This window comes from Dipodomys ordii, unplaced genomic scaffold (assembly GCF_000151885.1).
Source record: "Dipodomys ordii isolate 6190 unplaced genomic scaffold, Dord_2.0 Scaffold3, whole genome shotgun sequence".
NCBI lineage: Eukaryota > Metazoa > Chordata > Mammalia > Rodentia > Heteromyidae > Dipodomys > Dipodomys ordii.
In genome coordinates, this window is record NW_012267219.1 from 33,923,705 (window position 1) to 33,938,044 (window position 14,340).

Here is a 14,340-nt window from a genome sequence, read left to right on the forward strand (position 1 = left end):
TGCAGAGAAGATCCTGAAGGTGGGATTCTGGAACTGGATCATTTCTCTTTAGTGCTAGGATAAGAAGAACACTCATTTCTTTTGGTGTATATCCTCATTCCTCTGAATCTCACCCGTGGTGGATTGCGATGAGAAGCAGTGAGGTACCCAGCAGCTCTGTCTCTGGACGATAAATAGGAGAAAGAATTTGGGATGGACTAGCACTCATTAGCAGCTTGCAAGCCTTGAAAAACCAAGTGTAAGGCAAATCAGCCAACTTTAAGCACGTGGTGAAGTCAGAAACCTTCTTGGTAGTCTTTCTTTCCGCAGGGCAATTGTGCTGAGAATCAGACTCCAGGTGTAAATGTAAGAATGGAGGAACAGCACAGGAGATAAAAGATGCAGTACCAGTGTCTTTGCTGAAGTGAAGGCCCTGAGAGCAAAGGAGTAGAACTCTAACACTTGGGAGAAAGTCTGGGTGACAGTGCTGAAGGCGCTTGCATCTCTATTTTCCTTCAAACCTTCCATGCCGGGCAAAACGGCTTCTCTCCCACAGTAAAGGAGACCTGGGGTGTGTCCTCCCGAGGTGGATCCATGAAGAGGACTCCTCTCTGTGATCTAACTGACTTCCCCACTGCTTTAGGATGAACTAATGCCAGGTCTTAAATTACTTTTGTTGTTGTTCAGGCAATAAAAGGATTTACCAATGATGTTTGCTCACTTACAACCACATTGGAGCTATCTTCAGTATTTGTTTGATAATAAAAATAAATTAAAAATCTCACTTTGATAATATGTGAACTACTGAGAAAGTGGTTAAAAAAAGCAATATATGCTGGTAAATACTGCCAATAAAATTTCATATCCCTAATAATGTCTCAGATTGTCATGGAAAATTTCAATACAGTATTTTTTTTTGCCAGAATTCTTCTTATACAAATGTATATAACACTTTTTGTGTTAAAATATTCACAGTGAATAATTCACTTATTTTTACAAAAAGCCTAATTTAATTTTAAAATTATCCTTGCACTTCTAAAATATACCATCTTAGTATTTGTAGTATTAATTGCAATTTAGGTTATTTGGTTTTTCATTTTAGAGCCCTTAAGTTTGATCACAAGATATACTGACAGATTATAAATGCTTTATTATTGTTGTTACTATTATTTTTAACAGAGAGGAAGGTTGGTGAGATATATGGTTGTTTTATATTTCTATGATTAAGAGAGTACAGACTCTCTCACAGACTGTACCAGTTCATCTGTACATACACTTAACTCTTAGGAAAATCCAGCTTAGTCGCTAAAAGAAGATTCACTATCTGAACTTTCTTCTACAGGTTTTTCTTTTTCACCATCAGGCACTGGTGCATCGGGCCTCCTGAAAGAGAAGAAAATGTTTAAAGGTTTAACAATTGAAGCAGAGCTCTTACAAACTGTAAACTAGGCTCATCTTAGAATGCTGCTGCTAATGAATCTGCCAAGTCTGTGTCCCTAAGTGAAGGAGTCTCTGGCCTCCACCGCAGCGTGATTGTCTCTGGCTTCCAGCACCGCGGGGATTAAGTGCTATTCCTGCAGAGGCCACAGCAGCACTCTTTTCTTTGCCAGCCCTTACATACTATGCTCCTTCAGCACTTTCTACTTCTCATTTCCATGGAGACCCAACTATAGACGGAACTGTGATCTGCAGAGTCTGGCATGGCCAGTGCTAAACTCTCTGCAGCCTCCAGTGTACATGAGGTACAGAGAGGGAAGAGCTAGAAATGGAAAGAGACGTTTCAGGGAAAAATTCAGAAAACAGAAGGGAGTTCAAGAATGGCTAAGACACAGGCTAGATGGAAATTCTGCTGGGGAAGAGTACCCGGCTGAAGAAGGTTCTTAATGTTTGTAGTGTTTTCACTTACAAGTTTCCTCTCTAGAGAATATAAAAAAGTATGAGTTGGTAAGAAATTTAACAATGACATTTCAAAAATTCCCTAGGCACAATAAAGAAAGCCGAGAATGGTTTGATTAGTTTACAACTTTGCAGGATGTGACACAGTAAACCCAAATGAGATTTTACATAGTGTCATTAAAATAATCATTCAGATAGGCCTCAATATTAATAGTGTTTTGCCAGCAAATCACTTCTTCAACCAAGAACCTCTAGCACTCAGCCTCTACTTCTACCAACAAAGCAAATCAGCCAAGGAATCTACTAGGGAGAAAATAAGAGGACAAGGAAGAATAACAGAGTTAGAGCTGTTATTTTATTTTTTGCCAGTCCTGAGGTTTAAACTTGGGGCCTGAGCACTGGCCCTGAGCTTCTTTTGTTCAAGGCTAGCACTGCCACTTGAGCCACAGCACCACTTCTGGCCTTTTCTGTTTAATCTGAGGAATCGAAACCAGGACTTCATGCATGCTAGGCAAGCACTCTACCACTAAGCCACATTCCCAGGCCCAGTTATGTCTCGATAACCATGTCTGAAAAACTACGAGGCTTATTTCTGTCTCAGTCTTCTTGATCTTATTATGAATTTAGGAGATTCAACAAGTAGGAATTATTATCACTAAAATAAATAAGAAAATGTATAGTCTTCTCATTACTTTTAGATACTGAAAATTAAAGCTTGTATTTATTATTTATTTATTTATATATGTCAGTCGTGGGGCCTGGGTGCTGTCCCTCAGCTCTTTAGCTCAAGGTGAATGAGTGCTCTACCACTTGAGTCATAGCACCACTTCCGGTTTTCTGGTGGTTAATTGGAGATAAGAGTCTCATGGACTTTCCTGCCTGGGCTGGCTTTGAACTGGATCCTCAGATCTCAGCCTCTCAAGTAGTTAGGATTACAGGCGTGAGCCACGGTGCTGGCATAGCTTGCATATTTTATTATCTCTGGTGTGTTACTAAACAGAAAGAAACGTTGGCCCTGCTCCCTTGCTGTCAAATGTAAACTCAGTTGCTCTGCAGAATAATTGTGGATGACATCTATCAGGTAGCTATAGGTACCCAGTACAGTGAGACTTTGAAAACTGTACAAAGCGTTTCCAGATTTGGACTGATGCTCTTTTTACCTACAATGCTACCATGAAGCCATCATCTTCACCACTCCCCATAGAAGCAAAGAACTGGAGCAGTGTGGATGTAAAGACTGGGCACATTTTTTTTTTTGGCAGGAATTTTTTTTCTCTTTGTTTCTCTTTATTATAGAGTTCGTCTTACATCTCCACTTCAAAATAAAGGAAAAAATTACTAGAAGGCCTTGCTTCAATACCACACCAAAATTATATTAGTATCTATGACAACTCAAACAAATAACGTACAGGACCCTGTAAAAATAAGTGCTACTTTAAAAAGGGTAAAAATATCTTAGGTTTCAAACCTGCTATTGAGGAAAAACCTTAAATGCTCAGGATGTTTGGAGTTCAGGCTCCCAATTTCCACGAAAGACCTGCCACCTTTCCACCAATCTACAATTTCCTTTTACCACTTATGTTAATCACATTAACGTTAGCCTTGCTTTTTCAGCACGCGTTGCTTTTTGGGAGGCAGATTTTTCATAAGGTAAAGGGCAGAGGTCCGGTCAGCAGATCGCACACATTTTAAACACAAAAACTGATGAAAACATGACATCCACAAGTATTTCTCTGCATCAACCGAGCTGTGAAAGGCACAGGCAAAAATTGGAATATTTTTTTGTTTGTAGTATTTCTTTTGCTTTATGAATGTGACCCATCTTGCTCAAAAGCACATGTAATAGAGCCACAAGTAAGGCGGGTCTACTGTAGCTCACTGCTTTTCCTCCATCAGAGAGACAGAGCATGTCGTGCTTCACCATCATCAGGCACAGGACATCTGGGTGGTTGTTTACGTCTTTGTCATTACAAATGATGTTACTGAGAACATCTGAATAACAAGTTTTATGTGAGCATATGTTTTCCATTCTCTTGGCTATATACATAGTAGCAGATTTTCTGGGTCATATGGTAATTCTGGTGAATTTTTTGAGGAACTGTCAACAGTGGCTGCACTACTTTTCAGTCATAAAATGATGTATAAGGATATCAAGTTCTCCACATCTTTGCCAATGTTTACATTGTCTGTTCTACTTCCTCCTCCATCCCGTTGTTCCTTTGTAACTTGTTTATTTTATTCATGTTACGTCCTGAAGGTTTAATCCATATTGCAGTATATGTCAGAATTCCTCCCATTTTTTTAAAAAGTTAAATAATATTCCTCTGGGTTAGTGCCGGTGGCTCACACCTGTAATTCTAGCGACTTAGGAGGATGAGATCTGAGGACTGCAGTTCAAAGCCAGCCCATGCAGGAAAGTCTATGGGACTCTTATCTCCAATTAACCCCCAGAAACCTAGAAGTGGCACTGTGGCTCAAAGTGGTAGAATGCTAGCCTTGAGCGAAAAAACACAGGGAGGTGGCAAATGTGGCTTAGTAGTAGAGTGCTTGCCTAGTATGCATGAGGCCCTGGGTTTGACTCCTCAGTACCACATAAACAAAAAAACTTTTTAAAAAGAAATTAAAAAGAACATTTAAAAAAAAGGGCAGGGACAGTGCCCAGACCCTGAGTTCAAGTCCAAGACCCTGAATTCGAAAGGAATAATAATATTCCTTTTAATGCATACATCAATTTGTTCATCTGTTTATCTGTAGTGCTTGCTTCTAACTTTTGTCTATAGACTGGTACACAAATCTCTCTTTGAGATCTTGCTTTTGATCTTTCTAAGCATTATGCCCCAAAAGGGAACTGTACCACAGTGGTTATACTATGTGATATAGTGATTTTATTCTTAAGTTTTTGAGGAACTGCCATGCTGTTTTTCCATAGATGCTGTATTATTTTCTATTTCCATCAACAGTAAACAGTGTTTAAATTTCTTCATAATCTTACTAATACTTGTTATTTTCTGATCTCATTCATTTAAAAATAAAGTCAATGAGATTAGCTGCAATGGCTCACACTTACAATCAGAGCTATTAAGAGGTAGAGATAGGAGATTGGGTCAAGACAAGTCCAAAAAGAAGTTAACGCAGTACTATGTTAAAGAACAAGCCAAATGTGGTGGTTCATTTCTGTAATCCCAGCTATGTAGGAGATACCTATAGAAGGACCAGGATTCAAGGCCAGTATAGGCAAAAGTGTGAGACCCTATATGAAAAATAAAGCAAAAAGGGCTGAAGATGTGACCCAAATTATAGCATAGTTCCAAAGTGAGCTCAAAACCTCAACCCTAATCCTAGTACCCAGAAGGCTGAGATCTGAGGCCGGGCAGGAAAGTCAATGAGACACATATCTCCAATTAACGATTAAAGAAAGAAAACACACCAAAAGTGGAATTATGGATCAAGTGGTAGCATGCCAGCTTTGAGTGATAAAAGGAGAGGGTCTAGGTCTTAAGTTCAAGCTCCAGTATAGGCACACGCACGTATGCACACGCACACGCACACGCACATGTATATGCACACACACACACACACACACACACCAGAAGCCAAAATAAATGCTATTTTAAGTTGGAAAGAGAACAAAATTGTACAAAATACACTAGCTTTCTTAGAGTATAAAACAAGGGAAAACTTTAAGAAACTACAATAACCCAATGAGGTAATATACAGTGAAGCATTTTATGAAAAGGTCTACATGAATATTAACACCAATGATAAAACTCACAGCACCGCCCTCATTTCCACCTGGTTATGAGGAGGAACAGAAGCTGGATTTCTCGTGTTACGATCACAAGTGCTCTTCCCTGATATCACACTATGTGAACTTTTCATTTTAACTTGTTATTCACGTAAAGGACTTTTAGGACATGTTGGAGGAGACTCCTACTGTAAGCTACCAGCCTAAAGTTTAACTCCCCCAAATCCAAAAGAAACACACCTCATACTAAATGCTGGAAATGGGAGTGTTAGGGATGTGGCTCAAATGGTAGAGTACCTACCTAGCAAATGTGAAGTCTTGAGTTTGAATGTCAGTAACACAAAAACCAAATAAAATTCTAAAAACCTAAGTGTCTTTCTATTTCAAAAACATACATATCGGGGCTCAGAAGGTGGCTCAGTGGTACAGTGCAATACACACACACACACACACACACACACACACACACACACACGAGTTATTAAAAAAGTGTATCAGAAAAAAACAGAAAAATATATCAAGTTCTATATTCATATGTGTATTTTCCAGAAAATCCAATCTTTATTGATTACAATAAATTTAAAAAGGTAACTACATATTTAATAGGTGACATTAATATTAGCAATACAATTTTTGTGTGTCTGGTTGGGGGGGGTCCTAGGGTTTGAACTCAGGGCATAGGTGCTGTCCCTTAGACTTTTTGCTCAAAGATAGTATTTGCCATTTGAGCCACAGCTATACTTCTGGCTTTTTGGTGGTTAACTGGTGATAGAAGTCATACAAATTTTCATGTCCAGGCTGGTTTCAAACCACAATTCTTAATCTCAGCCTCCTAAGTAGCTAGGATTATAGGCATGATCCACAGGTATCCAGCTACCAATAAAATTCTTAATGAAAGCAAAAATTTTAAAGTGTAAGTTCAAACTCATCAAGTTTAAATTATAAAATACAGTTTTTTCAAAGAAGTTACTAGGTTGTAAAAAATAAAAAAGGCCCAATTTTAGAACAGAAAGCATATACAACTAATATTTTTTAGCAGGGCACACTGGATATGATACTGTGTCCATGGTTGATTCTGACACCCATCCTCTCCCATTCATGTAAACCACCAAAGGTTGTCAACCATGATCTCCACTCTCCTCCTACTTTCCTTATCCACTTCCTTATTTCAGTCACATGACCAGGCCAATGATAGAAAGCTCTTTTTCTGGAGAGACTCAAGAGAGGGCACAGAACTCAAGTAGGCCAAAATCAGAATGTTTCTGCAGAAATAAGCGATGAGTTATAGAGCCAAAGTGGTGTTTTCATTCAAGTGGCAGAACTAGCAGTAGAGCTAGGTGCTAGTGGCTCACATATAATCCTAATTACTGACAGGCTGAGAACACAAAGATCATGGGTTGAGGTCAGCCTACACAGAAAAGATAGCTAGATCCCCTCTCAATCCACAGCAGGGTGCAGGGGTGTGTGCCTGTCATCCCAAGCTACTTGGGAGAGTAAGGCTGGGAGGGTTGTGATCCAAGTTAACCAGGAAAGGGAAGTCCATAAGATCATCTCCATGAAGGGAAGCTGGACAAAGCGGCATGTGTCTGTGATCTCTGCAATGATGGGAAGCCTGTGTAGGTTGACAGCAGCTCAGGCATGCAGGAAGTGAGATCCAATCCTATAACTACTCAGTGAAAAACAGGGGTGGAAGTAGGGCTCTACACTATTGCTCCAGCCTACCAGGCATGAGGCTAAATTCAAACCCCAGTTCTAGCCTGGCTGGGGACTTCATCCCCTGGCTTCATAGAGAAAGCTTATCCACAGTAGAGTGCATAATAATAATAATAATAATAATAATAGAATACCAGCCAATGACACTGAGGCCCTAGTCTTGTCCTTCACCCACACTTCTCAGCTTTGAACGGAGTAAATTTTCTTTCTGCTGAAGCTAATTTAAGGTGGCTTCTGCAGTCCTGAACATGAAGAGTCCCAAAGCGAAAATATAATTGGGGCTGGGAAGGTGGCTCAGTGGTAGAGTGCTTGCCTTGCATGCATGAGACCCTGGGTTCGATTCCTCAGCACCACATAAGCAAAAAGAAAAAAGCCGGAAGTGGCGCTGTGGCTTAAGTGGTAGAGTGCTGAAGAGCTGAGGGACAGCGCCCAGGCCCAGAGTTTAGGCCCCATGACCAGACCCCCCCCCCAAAAAAAATATATATATATAATTGGTTTAACTTCTTTTCATTATGAGGTTTATATTTCTGTTTAAAACTATAGCCACTTCACAGACAAAAAAATGTTAAACTAACATCCTTTGAAAAACATTTATTTATGTAGATAAAGGGCTTAAAAACAATTTTCTTTACATTTGAAACAGTTGAACTTCAAACAGATTAAGCAAAAACATTGTTAATAAACGTTTTGCTGGGTAGTAAGGGAGTGTAGTGTAGTTAGTTTAAATCACTTTTCTCTGTGTTTTCACTGTCATATAAAATTAGCATTTTCACATGCCATTGTTTTCTATGGTGATCTGTCAGAGCTCTATAGACTTGAGTAGGTAGTCTTAAGACTCTTGAACTGTGATTGCACTAACCATATAAAATCTTCTGGTATGACTATATAACTTTTGCTGGGCACCAGTTGTTCACACCTGTAATATTAGCTACACAGGTGGCTGAGATCTGAGAATTGTGGTTCAAAGTCACGGTGGTCAGGAAATTCCTTTGGATTTGTATCTCCAATGAACCACCAAAAGGCTGGATAGAGTTGTGGCTCGAGCGGTAAATCACTAGCCTTGACTGAAAATGCTAAGGGACATTGCCCAGGCCTTGAGTTTAAGCCCCAATACCGGCACCAAAAAACAAAACAAATCCAAACTAAAAACCACTTTCAATTCCATGATATAGTGGCTACTCAGACTTGTTTCAGCATTACATGTACTCAGACTATGGATATTCCCGTCTCTTCTAAATGCTTCAAAACAGGTATATCCTATTTTTCATGGGAAGTAGACTGGTACAACCAGGTAATCAAATTAATGCCTAATATCATACAGAAAAGAAAGCCAGGGGCTGGGAAGGTGGCTCAGTGGTAGAGCGCTTGCCTTGCATGCATTAGGCCCTGGGTTCGATTCCTCAGCACCACATAAGCAAAAAGAAAAAAACCGTGGCGCTGTGCCTCAAGTGGTAGAGTGCTAGCCTTGAGCTGAAGAGCTGAGGCACAGCGCCCAGGCCCAGAATTCAGGCCCCAGGACTGGACCCCCCCCCAAAAAAAAAGAAAAGAAAAGAAAGCCAGTGCTTTAGGTAAGGTGGGCTTCCTATTATCTTGGAATCCTTCATTTCCCAATAGATCTTTTCTCTCTTGCTTGCTAGTCACTGATGGACCCCAAATGCTTTCTAACATTTCTAACCTCTGCTCTATTTTCTCATTCAACAGTGGCCTAATCATATTTTTTTACATAATTTTCTTTTCCATTAAAAACTTTTCAGTATGAAGGTTCTTTTTCACATCTTTCTATTTCAGTGACAATGAATCTAAAATTTTGATGCAAACAGGAGTAGTATCTGGTTATGTAACCACTGTTATTTTCAAAGAATCGAATTCTATTTGTTTATTTATTTATTTTTGTAGTACTGGCAGGGGGAGGGTTGAATTCAGGGCCTTTTCCTTGATTTGTTTGCTTGGCTAGCACTTTGCCATGTGAATCACACCTCCAGCCATGCTTTTTGTTAGGAAAACTTGAAATTTTAAAAATAACTACTTAGAAGAACTGAATAAATAACACTCATTTAATAATCACAGGCATTTTCTTCAGTTTTACAGATATCTTAAAATGCCAGGCTTTTGTCCCCTGATCATGTAAAAACTTATTAGTTTAAAATTGTGTATTTTCAGCTTCCAGAATTTTTTTTTGTCGGTCATGGGGCTTAAACTCTGGGCCTGGGCACTGTCCCTCAGCTCTTCAGCTCAAGGTGAGCGCTCTACCACTTGAGCTACAGCACAACTTCCGGTTTTCTAGTGGTTCATAGGAGATAGGAGTCTCATGGCCTTTCCTGTCTGGGCTAGCTTTGAACCACGATTCTCAGATCTCAGCCTCCTGAGTAGCTAGGATTACAGGTGTGAGCCACTGGCGCCCGGCTATGCTTCCAGAATTTTATATACCCAAGCCAATCAAACCACAATTTATTTACTGATTGACCTCAATTTTTCTCTTTGCTTTGTACAGATACACCTTGCTAGTTCTAACAGTTATATGCGTTTTTCTTACTACTTAAAGGTACTTTAAAAGAAAAAAAAAACAGAACCATTTTTACTGAAAGTTCGTGGATGAGGCTCATTAAGTCCCGAAGCTCTAAATAAAAATCACACTGTCCTTGGATGGCACATCATCTTCTTACTCATCACCTCATGCTTCTCCCCCCAAAATGGGGCTCCCTAACTTATGTAAACTTGACTCCAGAAGCGTCACCATTTCTCGGTTAATTAGGTGCTTAATTCCACTTACCATACTAAGCTAAGTGTAGTTAGAATTTGTTTACTAGTAGTGAGGATAGGTTAAGTGAGTCACCCCACTCTAACCAGTGTCCCTGGTGACCAATGGCATGTATTTATGAGGCAACAGGTCAGAAGTCAGCCTCACGCTGTGGTTGAGGAACAGCTTTTCTGTAAGACAATGTAAGTGTTACTGGAATTCTACCCTAAAAGTTGGCACCACCTCATGATGGAGTGTTTCTAAACATTTATAGACAATGACATATCCTCAAACTTGCTAACTGAGATATAAGAGTGTCGGGAATGCATTCTCCCATTGCTAGTTGCCTATACAATTTTTTTTTTTGGTGGGTCGTGGGGACTGAACTCAGGGCTTGGATGCTGTCCCTGAGCCTCTGTGCTCAAGACTAGTGCTCTGCCACTTGAGCCACAGCGCCACTTGCAACTTTTCCTGAGTAGTTTGTTAGAGATAAGAGACTATGGTCTTTTCTTCTTGGGCTGGCTTTGAATCAGGATCCTCAGATCTCAGCCTCCTAAGTAGCTAGTGTGAGCGTCCTTAGCCTATAAACTTCTTAAGGTAGTAATACCAAGCAGACTTTTGATATAAGAAATTGGCTAGGCTACCTTGAGCAAAAATCCTCAAGGACAGTACCCACATCCTGAGTACACACACACACACACACACACACACACACACACAGAGACAGAGCTAGGCCACCTTGAGCAAAAATCCTCAAGGACAGTACCCACACCCTGAGTGTACACACACACACACACACACACACACACACACACACACACACAGCTAGGCCAAAAAGATAGGAGAAAGTTCTACAGAGAGGAAATAAAACTAATATTTAGAGATCAAAAGAGAATAGAAAGATGATACCTTCAAAGAACAGCAAATTGTTTGCTCTGTATGGGATAGGCACGCATGGAGAGTAGCAAGAGACAGTCTGAGCTGGACAGTGGTGACTCATGCCTGTAAACCTAGCTACTCAGGAGGCTGAGATCTGGGGATCAGTGTTTAAAGCCAGCCCAGCAGGAAAGGCCATGAGACTTATCGCCAATAAACCACTCAGAAAATCAGAAATGGCGCAATGGCTCAAGTGGTAGAGCGCTAGCCTTGAGCTGAAGAGCTGAGGGACAGAGTTCAGGCCCAGAGTTCAAGCCCCACAACCAACAACAACAAAGAGAGAGAGAGAGAGAGATACTGCAAATTGCAAATTCTGGACTTGATGGCAAAAGTATTTATATATAATTTTTAGATGTTAGGCTATATTTGGAGAGTCACAGATAATATGAAGCAAGAAAGAACATAAATATAAAAAAACTTTACAAAGACATCTACTCAGGCTTTAGTAGATGGCTCAAAAGAGAACGGTGGAAGGGAAAGTTGGAGAAAAATGCGGGGGTAACAATGTTTGACAAGAAATGTACTCACTACCTTACGTATGTAATTGTTAACTCCTGTGTACATCACCTTGACAATAAAATTAAGTTTAAAAAAAGAAAGAGAATGGAACACAAATCAGGAGCTAACATAATAACTCAGGTGAGAAATAGTGAGAGCCAGGAATAACAGCAATGAGCATGAAGGGATATTAAAAGTGAGAGGATGATAGTGACTGACACAGAGGTAATAAGGACGAGGGCAATTAAAGAGGCTTTTCAAGTTGCTAATGAGAATACTGCTGGCTGAATTATACTGAAAGTAGGCTTAGGCTGGCCAGAGGGTAACAAATAAACAGAAGCAGGTAGAGGGATTGGATATTCAGCAGAGAAGCATGCCATATTTTACATCCTTAAGAGAGAATACCGGGTGTGTGTGTGTGTGTGTGTGTGTGTGTGTGTGTGTGTGTTATGATTATGTGAGAGTTACTTAAGAGAATACCGCGTGTGTGTGTGTGTGTGTGTGTGTTATGATTATGTGAGAGTTACTTACTCAAGAAGATCTGGATCTAGTCCTTCTGATATCATTTTGTTTCTTATTGCCATCACTGGAACACCCTAAGCAAAAGACATAAAGTAGTAACTCAGTCATTAAAAGTGCCTTCTTCACTGTTGCCACATACATCTGAAATAAGATGCTTTATTACTGAATACAGATTTTAATTTGCTTTTACATTAGCATGTGCAAAAAACACTTGAATCACCTAATCAGGCATACATTTTATAGTGATTGAGTAAAATCAGTACTATCTAATACCATAGTAGATTAAACTGGACTATTAGAGTTTATTCACTACTAATTCTGCTGTATAAAAAGCAGGGATTACATTCATGTCCATTCACTAAAAGAATACATTGAAAACTCAAATGATTAAAAGTTTAGCTGAAGTAGAAACAAGAATCTTTTCAAACAAGATTTCAAAGGTTTTTTTAAAAAATAAAACAATGTATATCCATGTTAATGTTCTTTTAATAAATAAATGGTCCAATTCAATTTGGATATCTTATACATAGAATTCAAAGACCCTTGCGTACTACATCATACATCTTTCCAATACCTGTACAATGAGAGCGATGACAATAATAGAACAATACTAACATTTAGAATATGTGAGTTGCAGCATCCAGGTTAAGAATATCAAACCAGTAAGAAAAAGGTACATCAGAAATACTAATTCGGAAAAAAAAAGAAATACTAATTTGAGAAGGAAACTGATTTGGTGAATAAATAAACCCTTATGAAAGCTCACTTAGTAAATCTCTAGGGAGAGAAGACACAATCAAACCTCTGCTAACTCCCTCTTCTCACATCATCTCCAAGGATGAGAAAACACTAACCTGCTGTGTTCAGTTTGAGGGTTTGGGTCATTGGATGGGACCCTTGCACTCACACACATTACAGAAAATCTCTTTATCTTTTGGTTGAGAAAATTTTATTTCCAAAAATAAGTGTCTTATAATTTTAAAAAGCTGTTCAAGGGGCTAGGAAGGTAGAGTGCTTGCCTTGCATGCATGAGGCGCTGGGTTTGATTCCTCAGCACCACATAAGCAGAAAAAGCCAGAAGTGGTGCTGTGGCTCAAGTGGTACAGTGCTAGCCTTGAGCTGAAGAACTGAGGGACAGCGCCCGGGCCCAGAGTTCAGGCGCCACGAGCAACCAAAACAAACAAACAAAAAAGTTGCTCAAAAACCATATTTACATGAAGAATCATAATCACTTATTTTGGCCATGAAAAAGACGCACCTACCCTTTTACAGTTTGCAGGGCTGAGGCTGCAGAAGGAGGAAGCCAAGCAAGACCCACACAGGAACAAATAACCTCTTCTCTATTGTTAAAAACACCTTTTCCTCCTATATCACTAGCCAGCTGTGGTATTCAATTTGGAACCTGGAGTACAGAACTGCTTTGATGAATGCCAACTCATTTGTATAGCTACTCGAAGATTTTATAAATATATGTATATATATGCATATATAAAACATACAATATGTAATATATACATTTATTTAAGAATCTCACAGACTTTCTTGCCTGGCTGGCTTGAAACCATGATCCTCAGATCTCAGCCTCTTGAGTAGCTAGGATTACAGGCATGGGCCACTGGCTCCTGGCTCAGAAAACGTTACTTCAAAAAATTGTTATTTGCTGGGCGCTGGTGGCTCTTATCTCCAGTTAACCACCAGAAAACTGGAAGTGGTGCTGTGGCTCAAGTGGTAAAGTGCTTGCCTTGAGCTGAAGAGCTAAGGGACAGTGCCCAGGCCCAGAGTTCAAGCCCCATGACTGACCAAAACAAAAAATGTTTTTCCAGAAAAGACAATTATAGGAAGACTCATAATCATTTATTTTAGCTGAGGACGAGGTAAGGTCTATAGGCCCTCTTACAGCTTGCCAGGTTAGTTGAGAAGCAGCATGTTTCTCTCAAATTTATAGGTCACTCAGAAGACGCAGTGAAAACAAGGCAGCACTCATATTACCTTCATGACTGCTGTATTTGATAGTATGAATCAGGAAAGTTCAGGTAAAAATAAATACTTAATATTTAAATGTATTTGAAATGTTACATGGATGAATATAAATAGCAGCCACATAAAATTCTCCCTAAAATGATACCCCAGAAACAGCTGTTGCCCCACAAGGCAACTTTTATAAATCACTGAAATGTGAATTATTGTATTAGAAGATATAGAAGGTAGGGGCTGGGAAGGTGGCTCAGTGGTAGAGTGCTTGCCTTGCATGCCTGAGGCCCTGGGTTCGATTCCTCAGCACCACATAAGCAAAAAGAAAAAAGCCGGAAGTGGT

At 39.7% G+C, this 14,340-nt stretch overlaps 1 protein-coding gene across 2 annotated transcripts in view; it reads right to left on the bottom strand.

Moving 5' to 3' along the window:
* Positions 1–1,014: 1,014 nt before the first annotated feature.
* The window catches only part of Ccdc53 (coiled-coil domain containing 53), a 39,973-nt gene continuing 26,647 nt past the window's right edge, over positions 1,015–14,340 (bottom strand). The window contains exons 6-7 of one of the 2 annotated variants that reach the window (XM_013019368.1): positions 12,036–12,100; positions 1,015–1,362 (exon numbers count right to left, since the gene is read on the bottom strand). In XM_013019368.1, coding sequence (XP_012874822.1) covers positions 1,278–1,362; positions 12,036–12,100 — 150 coding nt within the window. In that variant the 3' untranslated portion in view covers positions 1,015–1,277. The remainder of the gene's footprint in view (positions 1,363–12,035; positions 12,101–14,340) is intronic. The other variant, XM_013019359.1, reaches the window with a different exon arrangement.